At 38.0% G+C, this 27,805-nt stretch overlaps 1 protein-coding gene across 1 annotated transcript in view; it reads left to right on the top strand.

Annotated features, from left to right (window-relative positions):
- LAMA2 (laminin subunit alpha 2) overlaps positions 1-27,805 on the top strand; it is a 254,837-nt gene that overhangs the window by 124,107 nt on the left and 102,925 nt on the right. Inside the window, exons 19-27 of the mRNA XM_066546117.1 lie at positions 4,822-5,033; positions 9,502-9,608; positions 10,612-10,875; positions 14,306-14,486; positions 17,784-17,920; positions 20,326-20,559; positions 24,144-24,287; positions 26,656-26,835; positions 27,544-27,732. Of these exons, the coding sequence (XP_066402214.1) occupies positions 4,822-5,033; positions 9,502-9,608; positions 10,612-10,875; positions 14,306-14,486; positions 17,784-17,920; positions 20,326-20,559; positions 24,144-24,287; positions 26,656-26,835; positions 27,544-27,732 (1,648 nt within the window). The remainder of the gene's footprint in view (positions 1-4,821; positions 5,034-9,501; positions 9,609-10,611; positions 10,876-14,305; positions 14,487-17,783; positions 17,921-20,325; positions 20,560-24,143; positions 24,288-26,655; positions 26,836-27,543; positions 27,733-27,805) is intronic.

The following is a 27,805-nucleotide window of genomic DNA, read 5'->3' as shown; positions in this document are numbered from 1 at the left end:
CCACCCATCATCACCGAGTCTGCTCCTGCTGCTGCTATTTCTGCCTGTCTTTTCCTGTCTGTCTAGGAAGTCATCACCTTCTTTCAGCTAGTGGGCTGTGAAGTTAATGACGGCAGGAATAAATCACATCAAGAGCACTTTGGTGGCAGTTTGTCAATGCAGGGTCATTGACAGCTTCCATTAGCAACAAGTGCTGTTTCTGAGTGGAGCACAGGCTGTAGATGCAGTAGGACCGAGTCTGAATAAATGGCTAAATTGGATTTTCGCCTGATCTCCTAAGGAAATGAGGCTACTGTGATCATGTCTCTCTGGCTGCCTGCAAAGTCATCTGCACTTGTAGGTCAATTTCAACTAAATTTGGCAGAAAGTAGGAGGGCTGAAAGATGATAATTGTTCTCGAAGGTTTTATGCAAAGAAGTGGCTGAATAGAGGTTAATAAATCAGAACATGTCATAGCTAAGGGGGAGAATACTGTGTGAACTCACACCTGATTAAACAGATAGAGAGAGAACAAGAGAGATTGCTAAATGTTCTGCCCATAAGAAAACTTTCACAGGGCAAGGAAAAAGTGCTGCTGTAGCCTGAGGGATTACTCCCTGCTGAGTAGCAACATCCTGCCGCAAATAATCAGCCCTTAGCCTTGTAACCGTGAGATATAAATCCACTGGAAGTTAGGCCATTAATTCCAAAGCTCACAGAACTATTTGCTTTTAACTGTAACAAGTTGTTTTAAAATGTCTGCAGCTGTCAATAATAATGATCAGGAGAAAGCATGTTGCATTTTGCTATTAGCAGTGGTTGTATAATTGCTGAGAGAGTTTGCATGAAATTCTCTTTCATTTTAGCAACTACAAAGTGACAAGTGATCTGAGCCACGTGATTCATTAGCTGAACAATCCTAAATTACCATGACATAATAAGTATCATGAAGTGAGAGTGTGCAGCACTGTACTTATTTGGCCTAAAAATATATCCTCTGTCCCCTAGGGAGATACATATATCTGTCTGATTTGTAAAATGTCAAGAAAAAATTGCTACTTCTCTCACTGGAACTCTCAGGAAAATGGTACCGTAATTGCTCAATATTCTGAGGGGTCCAGATCATAAGACCATCAAAATAATTGCAGATATAAACTGTGTTGGGAGTTATCATATATCTATATTTGTAGAGAGAGCTCAGCTTTCCCACGTAATGTTTTTCCCTAAAAATTAGACATAAGTTTTCTTTCCTTTGCTCACTGGTCACTTTTCCAAAGGTGTATGAAGTAGGCTAGACATTCTCTTAACTTCATAGAAAGGATCTATGAGAATGACAAAAGGTTGTCTTTTTAGCCCAGCACATTTACAGGATGATGATATCAATTTTCCAAATACAGTCTTGATAGGGAAAAGAAGCAAAATAGGTGAGAGTCTGGCTTTTCCTGTAGGACTCTATGATTTATGTGCATGGATCCAGTGACCTTTCCCTCCTAGAAGGAGGGTCAGTGTCCCTCATGTGTGAGGAGAAGGGTGAACTGACCCATGTCCTTCCTTGCCCCCACCTCCCCCATTCTTGAAGTCTAGCACAGAGTGCCACCAGCCACAGCCTCTTGTGAGAACTGTGGCTTCAAACTGCTGCTCACTGTAGCAAATATAATTCTTCCACTCGTGCCAGAGCAGCGAGCCTGTGTTGCAGTACTGATGGGAAAAGGGTCAAACATTTCAGGAGATTTGGTACAACAAATGTGTTACACAGGATTGTTTGCAGCTTGCAAAGGTAGGCATTCTGACATTAGAAAATGCAAGATTTATAGTTGGTCACACAACAATAACATCTGTGCTGTGCACCTGAGTTAAGATATCTCACTGCATGCTCACAAGCCATTTCTCCACAGGGCTTGTGCCTGATTTTGTGCACAGGTTGAATGCACATAAATTTCAAAGGCTCTGTAAAAATAGTACTTCCAGACTTTAAAGTGTTTGGATTTGCAGGCTTAATTAACTCTGTCTCAAGGGGTTTTTTTTTGCCAGTAAATATAAAGGAATGTATAAAATAGCCCTGCATTTCTGTGCATATGTGTGTATATACAGAGCATCATACAGACTCCTATGAGGAATATTAACTCCATACTGACCAGGCCCAGTACACATTCATACACATCTTTTTCAGTAGCAGCCCTGTCTTTGGCACCACTTATGCTAAATAAAAGCAGTGTCACTCACATACACACCTGGATTTGAGAATAGAAAAGGAATATATTAACACAATATTTTTTTTGCTGCTTTTACTCCTATTTTTGTTTATTTTTTTAATCTCAGAGGTGTTAGGTTGTAGTTAGAAGTCATTCTTTTACATGTATTTTGTGTAATTCATAAAAGTAATTTTCCATGCCACATACTTATTGATGTTTTTTAATCTAAACCTTCCCAAATATATAATGCTTTGAACCTGAGAAAAGAAGCTGAAGTAGGAATGTCCTTAAGGGAAAAAAGATGGAACTAAGCAAGGTGGATTTTTTTTAATCTTCCCCGGCAAGTTCAGGAGAAGTGGTAGAAAAAGATGAAGAATTTACAGAGATACATTTACACATTTCTCTTTTCAGCTTTAACTGGTTTACCCCTACTTTCAAGGTCATCTTCAGTTGGATTCAAGATTATGTATGTGCATAAGTAAAATATGGCTATGTGATGGTAGTGGGTTTTTCTAATTTTAATTATTGTAGTGTAAACTGATGAGAATACAAAGAGTTATTGAGGTCTCCTGCTGTTAATAGGAGGAAATTATTAGCAGTGCGTTTCACATAAATCTTTGGAGTATTCTTTCTGTGAACTACTTGGTTTCTGTGAATGCTGTCAAATACAGAACTAACCCCTAAATGAGAGTGAAAGAAGAAAACAAACACACATTTAGTGAAGTCAAATAGATTGGCAGGACCAAGAGATACAAATCCATGACAAACACACCAGTAGTATGTTAGGAAAGCTTGAGTTAACTTCAGATGTAATCTACTTTAGGTAAATTTAGGTAACTGCATAAATTATCCACATACTCTCTGGTTTTGATAAAATGTGGCTATTAATTGTTACATATTAAGATACATTCTTAGGCTTTGTAACTGAGATAATGTCACTGAAAAAAGCTGATTTACTTTGGCAAAGTGAAGATAAAAATTAGTCTTTCTTCATAGCTGAGATATCCTCCATCAAAGAAAAATTTATCTCTTCCTTTGCAGGAAATACAATAAATTGCTACCTTTATGACAGGTTCTGAAAATAAAATATCTGAATTATTCTAATGACAAGATTTTGATGTCTTGTTGCTATGAAGAGGTAATTTTGAGAGATGACTGTGCTACAGGAGTGGGCTAGATTGTGGAGATTTTACTCCTGAGTGCTTACACACAGCCAAACCACTGGACTGTTTATACATATTATTGGTTTGTGGGCTGTATCATGGATATCTTGAGAGAATGGAAAAAAAATCCTATTTTGTGTAAAATTACAAAAACTGCTCAATTAGTTCCCACTATTTTTTCCTCCCTGCTCTCAGTTATCCAGTTTTTATAATCTTTATGATCTTTGCTGATGATATTGAATAATATTTAGTGCATGTTTAGACAGCTTTGATTAAGATCCAATTAAAAGCGTTATGACATATTCTGGAAGCAAGGAAAAGGATGAACTTGATGCACACAAAAGTGACAGCAGTGGACCTCTGCATTCCTGCATTACAATAAAACAAAAAATCTTTCCTCAAGCATGCTCTCCAGTACTACTACAAAATCTGTGCACCTTAAAACTGCATTCAGACTGACTTTAAAATAGTCGGAAAAATTATTTTGTGCAATGTGCTTGATGTACTTTCTGTTTTTATACTAATTGGAGTTCATCTGAGATGCACATGAATAAATTAATTAGCCAGAACTGTGCAATTTTTCTTTTTCTTTTACTTTGCTATCTACAAGTTGCTCTTACTGTGAAGCATGGGCAAATATAACAGAAAAGGAAAGCAGAAAGCAGAGCAGAATATAAATAGGAAATAGGCTGTTAGATTAGTAGAAATTTGGTTTAAATATAGACTCATGTTAGGTCAGATTCACTAAACTGCTTTACATGGTGCTCACAGAAAATTGCAGGTGGGCAAGGCGGAAAAGGATGTGATATCTTCAAACAATTCTATTAAAATATGAAAGCTATAGTACGCAACAGCATAGTTCCTGTGCTAATGAGCAATCTTTTTGTTAGATTGCCCATACACAGAGATTAGAAATCCATTAATTAAGCAAATCTCACCATGCAGTAGATCAGGGGAAGTCTAAGTCAGGGGATAGATCTTGTTAGGTAAACAAATATATGGCTGTATTACATTCTTAAAGTGTTTTTCTAAATTATAGAAGTTTTCAAGGTGGAGGGAAAAAACATCATCAGGCTTGCTGGTGACTGAGTACAGAACATTGATACAGAATGTGCTAAAAAACAAAGTATATGTAGCATAGAGTCATAGAATAGTTTGGATTGGAAGGGACCTTTCAAGGTCATGTAGTCCAACCCCCCTTCTTCCAGAGTGCCACTAAGATTTCTTGCTATGCTTTGTGTCGCATTCAGTGCCAGTGACAAGATTTTTCTCCCACTGAAGTCTAATTGCTAGCAGAACTGGCAGGATTTCAGCTGGTACTGTGTCTATAGTGTTGTTAAAAAAGAGGAGAGAGAAAGAAAAAAGATGCTTAAGACAGACCTGAGAGAAGATCAAATCATTTTTAGTGATTAAGGAGGCAACAGAATTAAATATTTCTAATGAGAGGATTATTTAAGTGTCCTAACTGATGATATCTTTTACCATAGGTGTGCAGAAGGCTATTTTGGACAACCTTTAATACCAGGAGGATCATGCCAACCATGCCAGTGTAATGACAACCTTGACTTCTCCGTTCCTGGCAGCTGTGACAGCTTGTCTGGTGCTTGTCTGATATGTAAGCCAGGTACAACAGGCCAATATTGTGAGAGGTGTGCTGATGGATATTTTGGTGATGCTCTTCATGCAAGGAACTGTCAACGTAAGTCACGAACTTTTACAGCTCCTGACAGTATTGATCTATCTTATAACTTTGTTCCTGAGAGGAAGACTGTGCCTCTATATGTGTGAGAAAGAGAATGATACAGCTCTAATAATGATACTGTGCATCTGCATCTAGAAAGGGAGGCTTTAAACTAAATAGAAAGAACTTTTTAAAAAAAGCTCTGGTTGAAGCAGACATGGGAAGTAAACAATTGAGCATTGTATGGGTGCAAAGGTTATACTTAATGTCAGATCTACAAAAAAAAATACAAATAAATGGAAACTATTCGCTAAAAATGCTATAAGCTACCCAGAAAAATCCTGTTCTCTTATAAGACTGAAAGGAGGGAGTGATATTCCAGTTTCAGGGTCCAGCTCTGGCAGCATTTATAACCTGCTTCCCACTTATATAACCTCAGTAAAAGTTGGGAGGTGCTGCTGCTTGCAGGTCAAGATTCTCCCACCTGCCAATCAGACCCTAAAATCTCGAGACAATTTTTCTAAAATGCTCTGGAGGAAGATACCTGGCACTGCAGTGAGCTACCAATTCTCAGCTGAGTGGTGGCATGTTATTCAACTACCAGCCCCAGCACATCTTTCCCCATAGTGATTGCAAAAAATTATTCAGTGGAGTTGAAAGATTTGGTAGGAACAGGAGCTTTTCTTTCTATAGGAGGCAGTGGCTCTCTCTCTCTGAGCTGTTGCTGGCACAATTCAGAATGCAGAACAAGTGCTTTTAACTTAAAAACATTCGTCACATACTCTTCCTTCACATTCTGAGAAGGGGAATAAAATAAAAGTTACGAACTGTCCTGAAAGAGCCGAGCATTTTATTTCACTGTCACAAGGATTTATTCCTGTTTGGTCCATTGCAATAAAGACAAGAGTAATCTCACTGAGTACAAAGGTGTTATAGCAGGATAAAATTATGCAAGTAAAAGAGCTGGGGCACTGCCTTACTGCTCTGTGTGAGGGGACATGGGGACCGTGTCTGCAGTATGTGTTGTGAGCAGAGAAGTCTGAGGCACTGGCATCCATTTCCAGGACTTGCCCTATTAGCAACTTGCAGTCTAAAAGTGAAAATCCTAGGTTGTGTTGGACCTCCAGAGAGTCTATGGGAGCTAACAAGATGCAGAACATCAACAAGTTTCTCAGCTAAGGACGATAAACACTGATGTACACAAAGTCATAGATAACCCTGAAGACATACCTGTGTGATTTCTGTACCTACTTTACACAATGCCAGAAAAAAATTGGACAATCCTATATATTCTCACCATAAGTTAACAGGTCGTGATGAATGATGTCATATAAGTTACAATGTTAAGTGTGGAAAGTGATTTAAGAAGTGTATATCAGAAATTACAGCTTCCAGTACCTTGTCACTATTCTTGAATCATCAATATGACTGGTGGTTTGACCATTTCCACAGTAGTGACAGGTCCATGAGAAAGAGATTTTATAAGAGAGGAGTTTGGAAAACATACAACAAAAAAATATTGAAAAGAAATGCATGTTTAATGTTGAATTATGAGATATGCTTTTGTTGTTCATATCATTGACAAGGAGAGCCCCTTAATGTATTCATATCCTTGTGCTTGCAGTTACCTTGTATTCATCTACTCTCTGCCTTTCATGTGGGTTTTCTTCTTTGCATATGATTTTTTATTTCCTTTACAGACTTCCATAAAGTTTGCCCTGCAGCAACAATATCAGAGGGACTATGCCTTTACTTTGTTGTTTTCAATTTTGTTCCTTATTAAAAAACCAAATCCGAGAGTATTGCAAAGCATGAATTTGCTTTCAAATTATTGTTTGAAATGTCTCTTGCTCTTTCTCAGTACAATGCTGTTGTGTGCATTAACCGTTTCAAATGACAGTACAGCTTTATATCATCATAACATCTCTGAATTTTTTTGTGTATCTATAGAAAACCATAAATCTAAGAACAACGAGCAAATGTCCTAAGCTTATTTGATTTGATTCTAGTAGGTTGTTTTTTGGAGTGAAACAGCACAGTATGCTGAAGCAAATACCTGGAGGTTGAGCTGATGGTAATAAAGCTCAGTGTCAAAAGATGAATTAAAGCAAATAATCAAGTCTGCCTATGTTTCAGTGTATAGGTACTACTGTTGTAGGAGCATAAGTGTGTAGCTTGATCATAAATACAAGCTCATAAATATTTATAGAAATCTAGAGAGAATGAAGGGTCTTGACCAGTGTCTTTTGGGAAGAAAGTATGACAAATTTCTCCAACAGGCTACATTGTATTATAACAGCCATTTGGAGGTTTGGACAAGAGCTAATTTTCCCAGTAGAGGTGAATGAATGGGAAGGCTCTAGGTGCAATAAGTGCAATTTATCAGATTGAGTAGCAGTTTATTAGCTGAATAGCCCTGGCTGTATGTTTCTTCTCTGTGTACGTACTGCCAGAGCCAAGAAAAACAATCAAAGTCCTGATACTCCAAATTCTCCCTTACCACTGCATTGCACTCAGTCATCTGTGACTGAGTTAAGACACCATGGAGCACTGCTTGTTGTAATATAAATAGGAAAAACTCATCTGTTTATAAAATCAGTGTAAGTTCTCTTTTTTATTCTTGTGTTGTCATATGCCTGATAAGCAAAACAATTCAAATCAGACTGAGCTTGGGTTTTGAGGTCTGTATAAAAAGGTTGGTGAAACACTTTTAATTTGCATTGAAGATTGTAGTTTGTTGAATCTGAGCTTTAGTATCTTCTTTCTTCACTGACCAATTTAATTAAATATATACTCAAAACATATATATATATATATGAGACTTATCACCATGTACGGTTTGGAGTGTCAGTTTTAACACATGAATGTCAGGTTAAAGAGGGCAGGATTAAAGTATACAGGGTGAAAGAGGTAAATTATAGCTATGTTTAGTATTGAAAGCTGAAAGGAAAAGATAAGCAATTATTTAATTACATCAGAAGTGTCTTTTAATTTTTACTTTTTAAAAATATATTGCAAAACAGAAGGAGATAGAATCTCTGAAGGTGTTACATAACTGGTATGAACAGCAGAACCAGCACATTTTTGTTACTTATTCCTGAATTTTTGCAAACATTTGAGAAACAATGCCATGAACAGAATGGCAAGTCATAAAATTGCTTTCATTAAAAGAAGCAACTTCTGTAGAATACCTCAAGAGCAGGGAGAAAACTCCCACACCAATCCTTTTAATTTATAATTGGAAATTAGCAGGTCCAATGAAGTAATGAGGAAGGTCCTGTTGTAACAATCTATAGTTAAGAAAAATAAAACTGCTTTGTCTCGCATAGCACCTTCTGACATGCAAGTATGCAACTGCCATGTGTTCACGTCTGGGACTCTTAAGTGTTTCTTAAAATGAAGGTGTCAGGTTGAGGGAAAAAAAAGCAACACATATAGATAGGGCACTGCAGGAAGGCAAAATGTGGGTTGGAGCCCAAGTTTAGAGAGTAGATTGATAATTGGTATAAAGATGTGGATTCATTCCCCTGTGAGGGGGGAAAAAAAAGTATGTGCAGGAGCCAGCTCATGCTGATCAGCGACTGCGTGGTTATAGTCCCTGTGGCAACAATCACATTCCTGTTCTCTTACAGCAAGAGCTAAGGGGTTTTTTCAAAATCTCTGCATGCCAAAAGGGTTGAAGAACGCAAAGGTTCTTGTGGTTGAAGAACATAAAAGGTGATAGACATCTTCCCCAAAATTTGTCTTCTCCTAAAGAAGAATTTAAGAGCCAGAAGCATTGCTGTTTTCCTCAAGAAACAGCTTTTTCACTGCCTTTTTTAATCTTCAGAAAAGCACTGTGATGAGTTAGGTTGGTCAGTTGGGTTACGTTTCCTCTGAGAACTGTGATGCTGTTGCTGAGACAGAAATCCTGGAGAGTCATGGTAGCAGATAATCCTTGGTATATTTTTCAGTGCAGCTTGGGGCATGAGAGCATTACTGTCCCTGTATAGTGTCAACTTTGTACTGAGTTTGCAGCCTGCCAACATTTCCTGACAGCTACATGAACAGGGAGTGAACTCCAGGACAGCATAACCAGCACATGGAGCAGTAACACTCCCACTGGTTGGAGCTACATCCTGTATACACCCTATGTAAGGGTCTGTACCCTTTTTGTTTTTCTCTCAGCACTGCCCTTCCCTTTCTTGAGACTCTGAGTCTCTGGGCATGTACTTAGTAATCTGCCCTCCACATCCTGCTTTGATCTGAGAGAAGGATCTAAAACAAGCTGTTAATGGACTTGAGACAAAATTTCTGACTGCCAATAATTTGGAGAAAAATTCTGCATTAATACGGGCAGGTTAATAAGTCAGTGTATGGGAACAACACCTTCCTGCTTAACCCAGGCTGGGCATTTCTCAGGGCGGCAAAAGCTGCGCTATAAACATTTGGCTATTAGATTTAGCTTCAGGGAACACACTGACATCTCCTTCTTCTTCCTCTGCAGCCTGCCACTGTCACATGAATGGCTCCTTCTCGGAGGTCTGTGACTCTCGGACGGGTCAGTGCGCGTGTAAAGCCAACATCATCGGGCGCCGCTGTGACATCTGCAAAGTGAGTGACCAGAAATGGGGCTTCCTTTCAGCTTTCTTCACTGTTTGTCTCAGCTAAATATCATTTGCTTCTGGATAGGCTTTTTCTGCTGTTTAATTTTCACTTTAAGAACGTATATGGATTGTTCTTATGTAGAGAAAGGTAAAATTTTGGCTTTTTAAACATTTTCTAATAGTCTTCTAGAACAGAACACAAGGCATAGCATTTACATGCAATTAATGTATTTTAAACCTCACTGTATCTATAAGTAAATTTGTATACATATTATATACACTTCATATTTTGAATGTTTGATATAGAAAATTGCTTTAAAATATTGCAGCTTTGGGAGATAATCCCTTTATGAAGAAAGCTGCAAAATGTCTGATAGCATCTGATGTTTATGTTTTTAAAAAAGCAGGGTGCTGGTTTCGTTCTGCTGGAATGTTCTGCCTTCATGTTTTTTTCTTAGGGTTTCTTCTTTTATTGTCTAAACAATGTATTATTTTTTGGTGAAAGTGTTTTTTGCCTTGACATTGTTTTCCTGTCTCATAAATCACTGCAGAGAAATATTATTTCATAAACTTTCACAGAATTGTCTTCAGGCAGCTAAGGAATATGCTATAGTCGGCTACACATTTCTCTAGTTCAACATAAGGACTCATGAGTTAGGCCTATGTCCTCAGAACACCTTCACCTGTGTGTAATTTAAAGAACATAAATAATCCTGCAGAAATCAAAGGGATCTTTTTCACTCTTTAAAATGATGTAATTTCTGAAGTGGTTTGCTTACACTCCATTTTCAATGCTATTTAAAGAGTCTGTTCAAAGAAAAATTGCTGGTATGAGTGGAATTTGCAGATTGTACAAGGTACCCAGCAAAGATCTCATTAATACAATACTGGTGATTAATTGGAATTAATCTTTGTTTACTTCAGCACTTACTCTTTATTTCTGTACCCTTTTATGTGGTGTAGTTTTCTTATCTTCACTTTCTAACAGTGTTTACTTTTCATTCTTCAAGCCCAACTACTTCTGGGCCCCAGAAAAGGTGTTTTGTGTACCCTGCGGCTGCAGTGCTTTAGGATCTGTGTCACTGCAGTGTGATATGTTGGGAAGATGTATCTGCAAATCAGGATTCATGGGCAGACACTGTGAAATCAGCAGACAGGTGCCTCAATTGCAAGAAAATGTGGGGAGCAGTCAGCAGATCCGAGTGCCCCCGCGGAGGTGGGGCACCAGCAGTGCCAGTGGGTGCCCACGAGGTGCCTACCGGCCTGCAGCTCTGGTAATGGGAACCTCTGCTTTGCATGGGCTGAAGTCTCCTGTTTGCTTGTGTTTGGAGCTCACACAGATTGCTTGGGTTTCTCATTTTTAATACCTGTGTTACAATATAAGAAATTCTCAAGAAACTGACAGGCTCGGAAGACAAACAGCATTTTAGGATGCTTCCCCAATCCTAATGGCTTCATCTTGCAAGTGGTGATATCAGCAAGAAATCAAATTTGAGAAATCAAATCAAATAAGTCCCAAAACAGCACCATCCACAGCAGTATGCACAAATGCATGGGAGATGTACATAAATCAATGGAATCAGTGGGATTTTCTTGGACTTTGCAGCATAAGGCTTGCTTTTCTAACAATTCAAGAATCAATAGCTTAAGGAGGTTGCAAGAAGAATCAGCCCCAGAGGCAAAGAGTTAAAATCTAATTTTAAAATATTGAAGATAACTGGTGTTAAAAGTTCTCATTAGCGAATATTAGTGAAAAGTTCTCAGTTACCTGAGCCATTTTTAACTCTGTGCCACTTATGTGAATGTAATGCCCAAAATGATAGGAGTGTTCATTCTTTATCACAGACCAGCAAAGCAACTTATTTCCTAAAATTAAGTAATTATGATACAACTGCTTCTAACAGCAGTATTTTAGGAATCTTGTTTGTTCTCCCTGCAACTCAAAATCCCCACATTTACCACACCATTTGAAAAATATCTGGCAGTGTTTTTCATCCTCAGCTTGACTCGGGGACCCATGCTGTATTTGTTCATATAGACTTTCTTGGAGAAATTAGTTTTTTCCAATTAAAAATGTCTTAGGTTACTGTGTTGCCCACACAGTAACTGATGGAGACACAATATAATGACATATTCAGAAAGTTCAGTGTATTTCCTAATTGTAGTCTAGGATCTTATCTCTTGTTCAGTAAATGTGATTCTTAGAATTTCTGTGGGTAAGCAAACTTTAACTGAGAACTTTAGCTGAGAACTTTAACTTGGGGTTAAAGTTTGCATGACTGACCAAAATGACATTGTGTGCAGCCCTCCTCACAGAATGCAACCCAGCATGGTGGTGGTCTTTTCCAGTTTAACGCAGTGTGGAGTGCTGATATCAGACTCTTTCTGACTGTTCCCCATATAAACAGAATTTATTAGATCCTAGCAAACTTTAACTTGAGAACTGAGATGCATGCTGTGCATTTGTTACTTCACTGCATGAATCTGAATGTCTGTCTTGAGATTGTGTGTATTCACATTTCTTTGTTTCTTCCTGTGTAAAAGAAATCTTTAGAGATAGTCAAGTATTTTATTGAACCTTGAGTTTAATTTAATGAGTTTGACTACCTCTTTCTCTCTGATATGCCATGTTTTGTCAGAAGTATGAAATTTGCAAAAGATTTCAATTCAAGTTTGGAAATGAAAATCAGTGTAATTCTTTATTACATGTATAATCAAGCATTTGCTTAGGTTTGTATGATCTCCAGGCCAAATTCTGACCATAGATGTGGTCCTGTATTCTGACACCTATCAGCAGATTCTCTGTCTGAGTGGGGAACTTCTGTATTAACCTCAGAGATCAGATTTCAGGACTTTTCCATGGAAAGCTTCTGAAGTTTCAGAGAATTCACGAATACAAAAGGTTAGTTAGGGGTTCTACTGTAGAACAAATCCATATAAAATAGTAGTCATAGAATCATTAATGTTGAGAAGGACTTCCAAGTTTATTGAGTCCAACCTTTGACTGTCACCACTTTGTCAACTAGACCATGGTACTAAGTGCCATGTCCAGTCATTTCTTGAATGACTTCACCACTACCCTGGGCAGCCTTCTTCAATAGCTGACCACCCTTTCAGTAAAGAAATTGTTCCTGTTTTCCAACCTGAGCATTCCCTGGCACTGGCTGAGGCCATGTTCTCTTGTCTTGTTGCTGGTTCCCTGGGAGGAGAGGCTGATTCTCACCTGGCTACAGCTCCTTTTAAGGATTTGTAGAGAGAAAAGTTTCCCCCTGAGCCTCCTCTTCTCCAGGCTAAGCACCCCGAGCTCCCTCAGTCATTCCTCATAGAACTTGTGCTCCAGACCCTTCACCAGCTCCATTGCCCTTCTTTGGACAGTCTCCAGCACTTCAATGTCTTTTCTTCTTGGAAGTGGCCCAGAACTGCACACAGCAGTAGTGCTTAGTACAGAGGCACATTCACTGCCATAGTCAAAGCCAGCACAGCTCCGTTGATTTGAAGACCTACTGGTTTATTGTTGGTAAAAATTTAATACTTCATGCCTGAATCACAAAGTAGCACATTATAAATGAAATATTTTTCACTTTGTTCCATTTATATTCATTAGCAGTGATCTTTTTAGTATCTCATTTTTAACATTCTGCTTTTCTATCAAACTCACTGATAGATTTTATTATTAATGTTGTAATGTCAATTTCAAATGAAGTTATTAATATGATTTGGATTTCGGTGTACAGTGAAAATCATCATGCCTGAAAAACAGGTAGAGAAGTACTCCCATTTTAAAGCACTCTAGCTCAAGACTGAGTTTGTCATTTGAATATCATCTGGTTTGTTCCAAGGAGCCTCTGTTGGTTGATGCAGTGAATCTCGTGAGGTCTTTTGCTTGAAAGCTTTGTGCAGAACTCTGTATCACAGTATACAAATGAGTGTGTGTCTTCCCTTCTTTACTTTTTGCACTCCAGTAGTAAAGTTAAGGAGGAAATTTCTTACTAGAGTTGATAACATCTACTCTGGTTCTGTAGAAACTTTATATTGATTACTGCAAAAAAGAAAGAAAAGAAAAAACAGAGAACCAGAGGCCTAATCCAAAGACAGAGTTTTTTTATCTTAAAAAAAATCCCCCTTATTTCTTTGTATTGTACACAAATACACTGTCTCTATGTTCTTCTAAAGTTATTCCTATATATCATTCTAAAGAATTGCCCTTAAGTTACTGTATACAGATATTGCCTTTGTTCAGAGGAGATAAAATGTAATTCGGAGGCTTTCCAGTTGAATTGATCGCCATTTATAGCTAAGAATTTGAATGCACTCTCTTAGCAACAAACTCTTGCCTGACATAGCTTTACAACCAGAGATGGGGTATGTATTTTGTATGTATGTATTTTGTATGTATTTATGTGCTGACATGTCTTCCATTCCAAGTGAGAATTGTACTTAGGCAAACAGCCTCATAAGGAAGATGTTACATTGCAGAACATTCATTACAGCATCAGGTAACATTCTGAAATCTTTATTCTTTCTCAGCAGTGTAGAGCATTTAGTGTCCTTGCTCCAGGGTTTTACCACTACAATTTAACCTGGTAAAAGCAGTATTTCAGTGAGGAAGAGGAAAGAGCAACCCTGATCTCCCTACACTCTCACTTTTTCCTCTTTTCTCCTGGTAATCATTCCATGTTCTAACTACTCTTCCCTCTGTGGCAGCCTGGAACATTTGGCTTACAGTCTTCCAGAGGATGTGTTCCCTGCAACTGCAACTCCTTTGGTTCCAAGTCCTTCGATTGCGACGGAGACGGGCAGTGCTATTGCCAGCCTGGAGTGACAGGAAAGAAGTGTGACCGCTGTGCACATGGGTTTTACAACTTCGAAGAAGGAGGCTGCACCCGTATGTAAATGTTTTCCACCCAAGCACAGATGGATTTGTTTGTTTATTTATTTATTTATTCCTAACATTCTAGTTTGGCTAATTTTGGATTGCATAACAAATTTTCCTGACCAGGGGCTTATAGACAGCCTTGTGCATCCTTCACTTGACAAGGGTGATGATTGGCAAGAATGAAAGACCCAAGCCATTTCTGCTATTTTATGAAGATTTTATGAATTTTATTTCATTTAGAAGGAAGAGGAATGTCAGTTACTCCATGTAGTGTCTGCCAAAAAATCTCCATGAAGTTCCTATAATTTAGTTAGGAGTATCATAGAACTCTGATTAAAATTTTTTGCCAAATCACATAAACTTATAGGGGTGTAAAAGGAAAACAACAAAAACACAAACTCCCTTTGCTTCTAGTTTTATCCCAAAACTTTTCATTGTTCTTATATGGTTGATCCTCTTTAATTACCATAATCCTTTCCTGCACAGTAATATTTAGTTGCTTACTTGAACTTTATGTGTACAAGAAGATCTTTAAGTAAAACTATCTACTATATCCCTTGTGTAAACACATGAAAATCTCCTTTTCTAGATGCTGAAACTCCAGCATTAGACATAAATATATCCAGCCACCTCTTTACCTTTATTTTTTTCCTTTTGGAAATCAGGTCAAAGACTGTAATGAATGCTTCCTATCCTTGAAGTAGTGCAGACTGCTATATCAAGAATAACCCAATCAATAGGTTTCTTCACAGGGAAATATCCATCTTTCCTGATAGAATTGTGTTTTTCAAGTCTCAGAGACTCATTTATGTGTGATCACAGGACACATAGATAGTTGTCTAGTGTGATTGACTGCTGGGGTGCCAGAATGCTTTTATTATTCTTTAGGTATAAAGTATATTCTTTCCAGAAGCAGAAATCACAATGTCTCATAATCCATTCTTGCTCCTTTCCTATCCAGAAGGGCAGCACAGGGAACAAGTTTAGCTTTCTGCCTTTTCTTGCTCTTTTTTTTTAATGGAAGGAGCATCAAGGCCTTGAGACCCATATTTGTTCAGCAGAATTTAGTTTTACTTGTAGTGTGGATAAACCTTGAAACAGGCTGGATTGTAGATTATGTTTGAAAATGTTGGCTCCATGGTGTTATCTCCCATGGGAATGAAGGTTTCAAAAATACCTAGAGGTTTGAGAAGTTCAGATACATAGGCACCTTGGAAAAGGGAGAGATTGTATCCAGGCTGACTGATGAGAGAGCTTGAAATAAAATGCAAATTATAACTGCAGTCCTAAAGCCTTTAGCAATTAAATGAAGGGCAAAAAATTCTGTCGTTTATGATTAGCATCTTATTCTAACATTCCACTGGTTAAAAGCACATCACCATTGTGAAACACAACAAAATGTTGATAACTACAGTTGGGGAAGGAAAATGAGAGGGCTATTAATGAAATTGCACATTAAAATTTTAATTGCTCTCTTGGCAAAGTTTAAAATGACAGGGTTTAAGAAACAGCAATGAAATGGTAAAACACTGTAGATTCAAGTAACATTTTAAATATAAATGTATTGGCCTGTGGTCATCGAATGTTTAAAGCAACAGCAGCACCTATAGATATTGAGAAAACTCAGAATTATGAATGTTCCAAAATTAATAGAACAGGTGGAGAGGAATTCTGTCTTCAATGTGCTCATTTTTCCACATTTATTTTCAGTAGGCTTCTTTTGTATTCCTTCAAATGACAAAAAAAAAAGAATTAAATTATGAATCACAAAGAAAATCAGAAATTTAATAGAAGTATATCAAATCATGCTGGAAGGAAAAGTACAGAAAAAATAATTTCATTGTGACAGTTAAGTATCAAATAAAACATTTGACCTCTTTTATCTAGTATTTATCCAAAAGGAATATAATTTGATGTTTTTCTTGTGCAATATAAATCCATAAAGCCTAAAAACCCGCTGAAAGCATCATCAGTGTTGACATTCTATCAGCAGAGATACAAAAGAGGTTTCTATTTCACTATTGCTTGCAACGGTTGTGTTGTATTTTTTCCCTCTTATTTTGAAAAATAATTACAAAAGTAAAAATATGAAAAACATTTGAATATCTGCTTCCCCTCTGCGCCTTTTTAGCCAATTTTGTGCAAGACCTGTAAGCCCATAAATGAGCTGTCACAACTGAAAGCTTCCCAATGAGATGCATTCTGAAACTTCAAGCTACAGTGTGTGAAAATATTTTAAATAGCATGCAGCACATTGTGTTCCTGCCATGAGGCAAAACTTGCTATCTTCTTTGCATCAATTTTCTTATCTTGAAGGCACTGGGGGGGGAAAAAAAAGGTCAATTCTTATTTGAACTATAGATAGGAGTTCTATCTTTGCACATCCCTTGTTTTCTAGTTTCAGTCTGAATTGAAGTATTTCACAGTAAAGGCAGTGAACATAAATTAAACCCTCGTTACACTGCCCTTTAAACACCCCAAGGAACAGGTTATCGCAGAGACTCAGTTTGCTTATGGTGCTTTTCTCTGACCTCATGGGTTATGTGGATGGTGGGGTGAAAACAACCACACACCAGTTCTGCTCTTTCAATCACTTGTGTGTCTTGTGCCCCTTAACTATTTATCACTTACATACCTTGAATCTGTATTTGCCACCAATGAGTTGTTTACTTCTGGAATCACTTCCAAACCTGAAGTATTTTTAATTTGGTATAATCTGCAAAGAATTCCAGTTTCCCATGGAGAGGAAACATTAGTTTGTTGATGTCCTCCCAAGGCAGAGGATATGTAAGCTGAAAAGGAAGGAATAGGAGGGGAAAAAGAAACCTAAACACCTTTTTTGCCCTTTAAGGAAGGTCTCTTTAGAGCAGCAGAAATTTCAGAAGGTATTTCTCAATTTGGTATAAGAGGTTAAATAGGCTGCAAGTTCCCTGCATAGATGGCTCAGAGACCCTCAGGTGGCATCTTAGAGGAGACAGCATGGGCCCAGAAATTGTATAGCGGCATCCTGCAGTTACGTCGCAAACGTGCACCATCTCAGAAGTCTGAACTTCTGCAGTTGGTGCCTTTATTTTTCCCATTCTCTTCTCATTGCAGCTACTTCAACCACAGTTAACCTGTGTTTCTCTGCTACTGGTTTTGGTTTCCCATGGTTTCCCTACATTTTCTGCCCCATTGTGTCCACAGATAACTGAGAGTCCACTGTAGAGTAAAAGAATGATCCTAACCCCATTAGGGTCTGCTCTCCAGGTGTCACATAAAGGGATAACTTTTCCTCTGCTTTATTTTTTTCTGTCTCCCATGAAGCCTGCGAGTGTTCACGTTTTGGCAATAACTGCGATCCTGTCAGTGGACGCTGTATCTGCCCTCCCAATACTGTTGGAGAGATGTGTGACAAATGTGCACCAAATCACTGGGGCCATAACATTGTCAGTGGCTGCAAGGTGAGTGGATTTCTATTTTCTCTATGTGTGTTGTCTCTTTCACAGTAATTTATAGCTGGAACACAGTTTTTGGCTTGTAAATTGTGGTTTGTCTCCATATTGCAAGTTTTGGTGCAAGACTGGTGTAAATGTTGGCAATTTGTTACTGCTGCTGCACTACAGATCCTCTGTCTCAGGTATGCAGCCTGTAACACAAAACACCCTGTTGGTTCTGCTGTCACACTGAGTCAGGGTCCTGCTTGAGCCTGATTTTATTTTATTATAGCTCTGTTTTACATGATTGAGATTACCACAGTATTGAATGAGGTATGTAGATGTGTATTTATAGGTAATCAGCAGTGCCTTTGGGGAACAAATTTACTTTTGCCTTAATGGTGACATCACTGGGAATTTGTACTCAAAGTTTGCTTGAGAAAGGCTTCAATTTGTGCATAAAAGATGGCAAGGGGAAAAGAAAAGAAACATCCACTTTAGTTGTAAATTGCACTTTATTCCCCTGTTCTTAAAGTGGAAATAAACCTTATCATTAGCCTTTAAATCCTTCTTATTCCAATATTTGACACAAAGTTAAAATATCTGAAGAGAAGGGAGAAGAAATAGGAAAACAATGATAGAATATCGAGGAGGCCATGAAAGCTGTTGTTAATGACCTTGAGTTTTAGTGGCACAGTGTTCAGTTACAGTTGAAAACTGGTGACAGTGGACATCATAGAAAGTTGAAATGCCTTCTTCCTCCCTGGTGTGCTCATTGATGATAAGGAATTTAATAGTACTGCTACAATTACTCCAGAAAACGATATCTTTTTGGAACATAGTCATAAACCATTAATACTTGTTCTTAAAAGGCTGTTAGTCATGTAGCTCAGGCTGCAAAGCAGTTGACAAGAATGATTTCTTTTTTGTATGTATGTAAAACTCCTGTGAAACCTCTGCACTGCTGCTGTGATATAGACTCTTGGCTTCTTGAAACCAGCCTAGTGAGGTTGAAGACCTCTGTTTGAGCTCTGGAGTATATTCTCTGATTGTCTTTTATGTGAGCACATTACAATGACAGTTCCATGGCACCATCTAAATTAATGATGATCTATCAGCCCACATCTCTTTCAGTATTTTGCTGCTAATTTCTGCAAAGTGAGATGTGAATCTCCTGCTTTGCAGTCTTTATAAAAGATTTCCAATCCAAGGCTGTTGTAAGTCTGGGAGAGAGAGCATTGTAGAAAACTGCATAAACCACACATAGCATCTGATTGTAATTTAGGTTTTGATGTTGCACACCAAGATACTTCAGAGAATGGTGAATAATGTGCTTTCTCAGCTTTGTGTTCAAATGCATCTTGTAGAATAAAGTTCTTTCCGTCAGAAAGTTTTATTTTTTTAGGCTAGGTAGTCATCTTGCAGACTATATATTTCCTGTATATATTCACCTTCTTTATAAATGGTGTTTTCAGATCAGAGGAAAGGTACTCTAAGTAGTCATGTAATAAACAGTTTTGCTTAGAAACTGAATCCACATTTTCTTCCTCTATTTTTCAGCTTTGTGTCTGTAATTTTAGCAAGTCTATCCATGTCAGTTACTGTGGTAACCTGTACTGCTGGTACTGAGTTTCTGCTGTAAGCTGAACTTCTCCATGTGATATCCTGGTCACATCAGTGATTACAGCCAATGTTTTGTATTAACTGTGCAGTGCTACCACAGTAATAGCACTGAGGGATTCTTCTGTTCTTTGGAAATCTGAAGTTTTCCCTGCTACTTTTGTATTCAATTTCTAGACACCCTGGAAAATCACCTATTTCTATCCCCACTTGCCTGTGCAAGTCTTATTCTGTGAGGATGTTTACTTCCAGATATTTCACATGACTAAATCTCTAGCCCTTACTGTGTAAATTACTGTCATCTAGGAGTCTTGTTTGTAGAAAGAGGATAGTTACCTGTCTGATAGAAGAGTAATAGACATTGAACTAGATTCCTCTGGAACCACTGAACCCATTGCTCCTGAGAATTCCAGTTTTAGGAAAGTGTTCTGAACATGCCTGCAGAGAATTTACATACAAAATACTTCTTAGAGAGTGCTTGTAGTTTCTGAGTTAATTTTGTCCACAAAGTATTCCAATATCCTTGACCCTTTTGGGTTTATTTCTTTTCAATGCCTAACTTATATATGGTAATATCTATAGAAAACAATCCCACTAGTGTTGTGAATGTATTTAGGGTAAATGCTTGACCCATGTTGAATAAAAATACATTACTGGCCTTATAATTTAAATATGTTATTTTTAGACAGTGGATATTCACTGCTGTATTTTATTTATAGATACTTAAAAGAGGGGAGTTGCTTTTTGGTTGGGTTTTGGTTTTGTTTTTTTCAGAAGCACAATTACAATTGCCTTGTTTCTCTCCTTTTCAGCCCTGTGAGTGCAGCCTCATTGGAGCCCTGAGTTCTCAGTGTGACTTAAATACAGGCTGTTGCTTCTGCCGCCCTGAATTCTCTGGGGAGAAATGCACTGAGTGCAGGTTGGGCTACTGGAATTATCCCCATTGTGTGGCTTGTCAGTGCTTCCTGACTGGGACAGATCCACAGAGCTGTGATGCAGAGGGGAAGTGCTCATGCATTGATCATTCTGGCCAATGCCGCTGCAAGGTAAGAAAATGAAGGTTGTAAACTGATCTTATAACTGCTGAGAAGTTTCTTTCAGGTTTCATCGGCACTTGCCCTTACTTGTTCAAACAGTACATGCAGAACAATCTCCTTGGTTTTCATAGTGCATTTGCAAACTGATGTGGGAGGAGTCCAACGTAAAGAAAGACTTCAGGGTTTATTAGTTGCTTTTCCACATACTGACACTTGCCAGTATAGCATCCTCTTTGGAGGATCCTTAGCATCCTCTTTTTCCCCAGTTTCTATTTCTGTCTATTCTTACTGTTGCCAGTTCATCCCCATAATACAATTCTTGTTCAGATTCTGGGCACAATAAAAGCAAACACGTCAGTAACCACAGTATGCCACAGTGCTTATTCAAAGTACATTGACTTAAATGGAGTCAATATTCATCATTTCATGAGGAGAATTCACTGCAATAGTATCTGTTCAGAGTAGACTTCATCCAATTCAGGATCATTAAAGCAAAGGCTTTTGGCTTCATCATCTGCAACATTCTTATTTGGAATTGGGCTTGGTAGAGCAGCACACATAGGTTGTTTAAGAGTTGGCTGGATTGCTGAGCTTACAGGGCACTAATTGGTGGTTTGATATGCAGTTGGTAGCCAGCAAGCAGATTATCCCAGAGCCAATACCTTCCTCAGTGACACAGATGACAGAATTCATGATCAGCACATTTGAAAATACTGCTGACTTGGAGGAGGTTGAGGTTGACATGCTGAATGGTAGAATTACTGTCTAGAGAGTTCTTGAAAAACCTGATGACTGGGAAAATAGAAAAGTCATTAATTGGAGTGGAATGACCTCAAAAAACAGTACAGTTTGAGAGGAAGAAGCCTGAGTGGCAATCCTGCTAGAAAACACAATATAAACCAATCGTATAATCTCATAGTAAATAAGGCAAACTGCCCACTGATCTGGATGCAGTGAGCACAGTGGCAATGCAGCTGCAAGGCAGGACATCACAAAGAGCATGGTGAGCAGGGAAAAGGCTTTATCTACTCAGTGCTCTACTTTTACTATAGTTGGTGCTAGTAAGACTGCACTTGGAAATGATGTCCAGTTTTAGAGCTTGATTTGAATGTGTTGTTGAGAAATTGAAGAGGATCCAGAGAAGAGTCTCACAGCAGATGATCTGTGGAGATGTACTGAGAGATGGACTCTCTCTTAGGCTGAAAAAGAGGCTAATAAGAGGAAATGCAATTACAACCTATTAGCCACTTCAAAGAGTAGTTGATGGAATAAAGTCCTTTCTGATGATGGCAGAAGATGTAACAAGGGGCAACAGCTGCCAAAGGGAGCTTGGGAATTTTGGGTTGGACATGAGGAAAAAAAAAAGAGAATTATGCAGTAGCGGTACACATACAGAAACATGTGAAATGTCCATTCTAGGAGATTTTCAAGAACTGGCTAGAAAGAGGCATGGGTAATGTGACCTAGTATTGGTGATAGTTGTACTTCTAGGGGGAGGTTTTTAAAAGTGACCCCTAGAGATTCTTTTTGTGATTTATTCATTCTTCTTCTTAAGGTCTGTATTGACACAATGACATAGTAAAATGGAAGGATGAATTCAAATAATTTAATAGTCAGGTAATTATTTTGTTAAATCGGCAACAGTCACTTAATTCTGAGTTTCAAGACACAGAACTGTAGAACAAATTAGGTTGGAAGTGACCTATGGAGGTCATCTGGTCCAGCACCTTGTCTGAAAGACGCTGCTGAGGCAATACTTCCAAGCATGGGGAGAGATTTCACAACCTCTTTGCGCAAACTGCTTGACCACCCTCCCAGTTTTCTGGTATATTTGAACAGGAAACATTATGTTCTATTTCACAAGTACTGATTCATTTGATGATGACACCATAAGAAAATGGAAGTGAGTTGACCACATGGACTGTCTGAATAAAACTCAGTGCTATTTGCCCTGTGCCAGCTTTTGAAATGCAGAAATGGAAGTATCTCAGTTCTTTCAGCCTCTCTTGATCCATGATAAGCAGCAGTCCCTCTAACCATCTCAGTGCCCCATTTCTGGATTAGGTCCAGCATGTCACAGAATCACAGAATTGGTCAGGTTGGAAGGGATCACTGGAGGTCATCTAGTCCAACTCCCCTGCTCAAGCAGGGTCCCCTCGAGCACGTGACTCAGGGCTGTGTCCAGAATGCTATCTCCAGAAAAGGAGACTCCACAACTTCTCTGGGTCATCATTTTTCTTGTGGTTTTTGTAAGCACTAAGTAGAAAGAATGGGGATTCATGGTGTTTAAAATTGAAGTGTTTCTTTGTTGATTCTTTTAAGGCTAATAACATAGTTGCTTCTATGTTTCTCTGAGTGCAAATAAACAGTGAATATTTAGCAGATGATTAATGATAAGGAAGTGCAATTGACATGAAACAAAATTCAAAGCAAGTAAAAATCACCATTTAAGAGAGAAAATGGACAAATAATACTGAATTAAGTAAGCATTTTTCCCCCCAGAATTTTAATCTAAAGTTAAATTTAAATCTAGGGTTGATTAATCTTTTGTGTAACTTTTTTTGAAAGAGTTGTATATTGAAGAAACTAGATTTTTATAAAATGATAATCGTTCCCATTTAAACCTGCTGTTACAGCTGCAGAAATGAGCTCTCAAAGGCTCAGGAGCCTCATTGTCAGCCCTGACAAAAAGCTTAGCAAAATCTAAGCTAAATACAGTGTACACACATTTGTTGATAGAACATGTGGAAATGAGGGTTAAAACTGGTAAATTCTGAGGGATAATGTTGGTTTCTTGTATAAGCTTTGGAAAGTGGTTTTTTTTTTTTTTTAATTGGCTTCTTCACACTAGTCTCAAGAGAACAAAAAGGGTGTGTGGGGAGAAAAAGCCAACCAAGTGTTTTCATATTTGTGACTATTTTTCTTTTTAATACCTTGGTCTCAGTATGAAAATGGTTTTAAAAGGCTCTGCATAAATTATTGTGTATCTGCCCTATCTGGAATAGCTTTTTATTTGGACTAATTGAAAAATGAAAATAAAAGCCTTGACATTACAACAGTGAAACTTTTCAGCCTTGTTAATACTGTTCAATGATGTGGAAAACAATCATGAAGAGGGGAAAGCTTTTCTCTTCAGAATTTCCATTAAAATACGTTTCTCAGCAAGAACATTTAGTGCTGTACCTTAAATATCTGAACATGTCAATGCTAATTCCTATTAAACAGAAGGCTTGATTAACATGGGCAATTTCAGAACAACTTGTTTTTCTTATCTTATCAATCAGTTATTGAGCATGTCATGCCCAAAGTGCCATTTAATTTTTCTGTGCTTACAACTTTCAGTGTGAAGCCAGCATCTATTGCTCAGAGCTACTCAGTGGATACAAATGCAAATGCCTTAATTACATTAATTACATATGTTTGCATACACACGTGATAAGAACCTGGAGAGTTCCTTGAATATTTCCTAAAGCTTATTATTATTTCTTGCTGCACCCTGTTATCATTACAGTAGGATTTTCTGTTTCTATCGCTACCTTGAAATAAAACTTGATTTTTTTCCCTTTTAAAAATACTCTCTCTCTCTCTTCCAGGTTAACGTGGAAGGTGTCCACTGTGACAGGTGCAAGTCTGGTACATTTGGTCTCTCTGCCAGAAACCCACTTGGCTGCAGCAGTTGCTATTGCTTTGGCCTGACTGCACAGTGCAGCGAGGCAAGGGGGCTGATCCGCGTGTGGGTGAGTAGGAAACTGCTGAGCCATGTAATGCGATAATGTTGTTTCCTGCTGGCATCTTTTAGTCAGGCACTGAGAGGTAGCTAGAAAATGGCCAAACATTTAAGCAATCACTTTCTTCTTTATGCTTTGAGGAGTGGTGAGAGCGCTATGTTCCATTAGACAATCAGGGTCAAGACATTAAAAGAAAATAAGTAGATAAGTAAATGAGTGATGAGATAGCTGACATCCAGCCAAAGAAAAGCTATTAAACCCCAAGAAAGGGCAAGCTGGTCATGTGGGGAAATTATGCAGTCTAATGCATTACAACATAACCCCTGGTATGTGATACACAGTTTACCCAGGTGTATTCAAGAGTCACAGATGCTTGTTGTCCAGCATAAATTTCCCATAGTTCAGTTAATCTGTTGATTTTCCTTGTTGGTTTTGTTGTTTTGGCGGGGTTTTCTTTCATTTTTTAAAAAGAGCTTATTGAAGCTATATTTAAATTCAAGCACAGAGAAGTATAATCCATCAGAGCAAACAAAGAGCTCTACACCTGTTTGTGGAAGAGGGCCTTGAGACTTATGCTGGACTGATAAATAAGGCAGACTGGATGTCTCCATTTTTCTGTACAACAAGCACAAAATACACATGGAGACTGCTGCCATGCCAGCTCCTCTGTTGCATTCTGGAGGAGAGATTTCTAATGGAAAAATATTCATTCTGTCCCCATGTATGGTCAGTCATATCCCTGCTTGAAAGAATGCCATCCATAGAAGGGATGTCTGCCTAATGCAAATCAGCCAAAGCCCCAGACTAGTCATGTACAAGCATCAGTTAGATAAGGATACTTTAGGCTGAAATCAAGTTAATCTCTCTTAATATGATATGGATAGCACTTATTCTCCCCTTCACTGTTCAATCCCATAGCACTTCTTTCCCTTCCCAGTGGATGAAGTGATTTATTATGATCTGACCCAGTTTCTCTCATTATTTCAGTTTTGCCCATCATATGCTGCTAGACTGGAGATGAAAGGCTGTAGAAGGCTGACAATTTATAAAATTTAATCAAGTTCTGTAACAGCAACAGTTCTGGATAATTGTGCTTTGACCTTTGTGGCAGCACAAAGCAGAAAAAATTTAAACCTCCTGATTATTTTGTTTCTCTTGATTAATTTCCCTTTGTATTTACGCTCATATCTAAAGAAGTGTATGTCCATGTCCCATCTAGTATTTGGAACTCTCATCTATTTCAGAATTGATACGGAACTGAAAAATAGGTGAGAAACTGTTCTGCCAGCTGCTAGTGGCTATTTTGGGTACTCTCAGGTGCTTCAAATGGCATTAGACTTGTTTAAACAAGCAAATCCTGGTTTATAGGACAATAAGGCCTGGCTGATGAATGAGCTGAAATTCAAATGTGTTGACCCTTTTCTTGGTATCTAAAGTACTAAACAGTAAAATATAGTTGTGATACAAAATCACTAAATCTCACTTAAGACTGGCAGCATTAGGAGTGCTTCCATGTCTGATCAGTCCATAGATGCTGCTATAAATGGAAATATCAGGATACTGAAAGTACAGTCCAGGGTTTGGTTGATTCCTCATTACCTGACTCCTATCTCATGACCAGTTTGTTGATGGTATGACTGTTATCTGTGTTTGTTGTCTTTGTCTTCTTCACTCTTTGGGAGAAAGCAGTATTGATACCAGCCCTTTACATCTGTTCACACATTCCCGGAGATGCTGCCATTGGCACAGAATTACTAAGACTCTTACTACAGTTTTTATCAAAATAACGATTTCAGTATAATGTTAATGAGACTTTGTCAACCAGTCTAAGAAAATTACAAGCACATAAGTGCCATCCTTGTATTTTTTTAGTAAAGCTGAATTTAGAGTTACAGAAACCTTCACTGAAGCCTTACTCTGCAAAGTGCCTGGAGAACATTTAGCTTGAATATTGTATAGAAGTATCAAGGCATCGGACACTGTGTTTTACAGCTCCAGTGATCTATAAGTGGTGAGAAACTGGTTCTTTGTAAGGTAACATTTCTCACAATCTGAACAAGAGACCTTGGGACTAAAATAGCACTATGAAAATCACTTAGATAAAATTCATGGAATCGCTTGCTGATTAAAGTATTTTAACCAGTGCTGCTACAGTCTTTGTTAACACGAGGACAAGGTGCAAAAGGCTCAAGGGGAAAGTCATTATTAGCACTGTTCATACCTGAAGGAGTAGCAAGACTGCTTTGTGACAAATTGCTCATGATGTGAAATGAAATTACCTAGAAGTAATTTTTTAAAGAGCTAGAATTTAAAGACTAACACTTCATGGGGAAAAACAGAGTTAATTTTCTTCTCCATTTTTTTCAAATATGCATAGGTGACCTTGAAGCCAGAGCAAATGATTCTGCCACTGGTGGATGAAAAGCTTCAGCGTAGCACTCTTTCAGGGATTGCATTCCAGCCTCCTGAAATAGTAGCAAATATAGAACAGGTGATGCAGGATCTTCGGTCAGAACCTGTTTACTGGAGACTTCCAGAGCAGTTTGAGGGACGAAAGGTAAACCTAAAACTCCACTGAATACTGATGTGGCTTTTTTTTTTCCTTTTAATCTTATTTTATTATTTTACAATGCCTTTTTTCCTTCCCAATAAGCATGTCTTCACACAGTAGAAGGTACTTCAAAAGAAAGTAAATGCTATTCCATTATTAAAAATTATTTGCTCTGTTACTATGGAAATTCATAAGTAACACAAACAATATTTTACATGTTAATATCTGTAAATATCTATGTTCTATTTTTCCACAGGATAAATTTTCTCATAAAATGTTATTTGAAAAATTAAGCTACACAAATTTAATATAACACTCTTGCAATTTTTTATTTCTCTCGCTTTTAAGCAAAAGATACATGATATTTGTAGATTACATGGGAGAAAATGATTGAAAGAACCATCCTTTTGGATATTGTTATGCACCTCTGTGACAATTTATTTTGCACTTTTGATATTTCTTGGTTTGGTGGAGCACCAAGGCACATATAAGGAAATAGATAACATACTGGTTTTAGTGTAATATAATAACAAATTGTGGATGAGTGTTTTTGAACACAGTCCTTGTCCCCAGATAGTTCCACAAGTACATATTGCTATTTTCTACCACGCATGCATTCATCAGGCTGCACATAGGTGCAGAGCACATCTAGCTCCTTCCCAGGAATTTATTTTTATCTAACTGAAAATGAGATTTCTTTCTGTGCTTTGCTAGCTGACCGCTTATGGAGGGAAACTGAAATATGCCATCTACTTTGAAGCACGAGAAGAAACAGGTTTTACTACTTACTCCCCACAAGTCATCATAAGAGGTGGGCCTCCCACAAATACGAGAATTATTGTCCGGCATATGGCTGCCCCTCTGATTGGCCAGCTGACAAGGCATGAGATAGAGATGACAGAGGTAACATTTCCATCTGCTTTTTTAGCCCAAAACTTAAGCACATGGGTCTTTTGAATATTGTTAATAATCTGTC

This window comes from Molothrus aeneus, chromosome 3 (genome assembly GCF_037042795.1).
Source record: "Molothrus aeneus isolate 106 chromosome 3, BPBGC_Maene_1.0, whole genome shotgun sequence".
In the NCBI taxonomy this organism is placed as follows: Eukaryota; Metazoa; Chordata; class Aves; order Passeriformes; family Icteridae; genus Molothrus; species Molothrus aeneus.
Note: the sequence above shows the minus strand (reverse complement) of the source record. Positions and strands in the feature narration are given on the sequence as shown.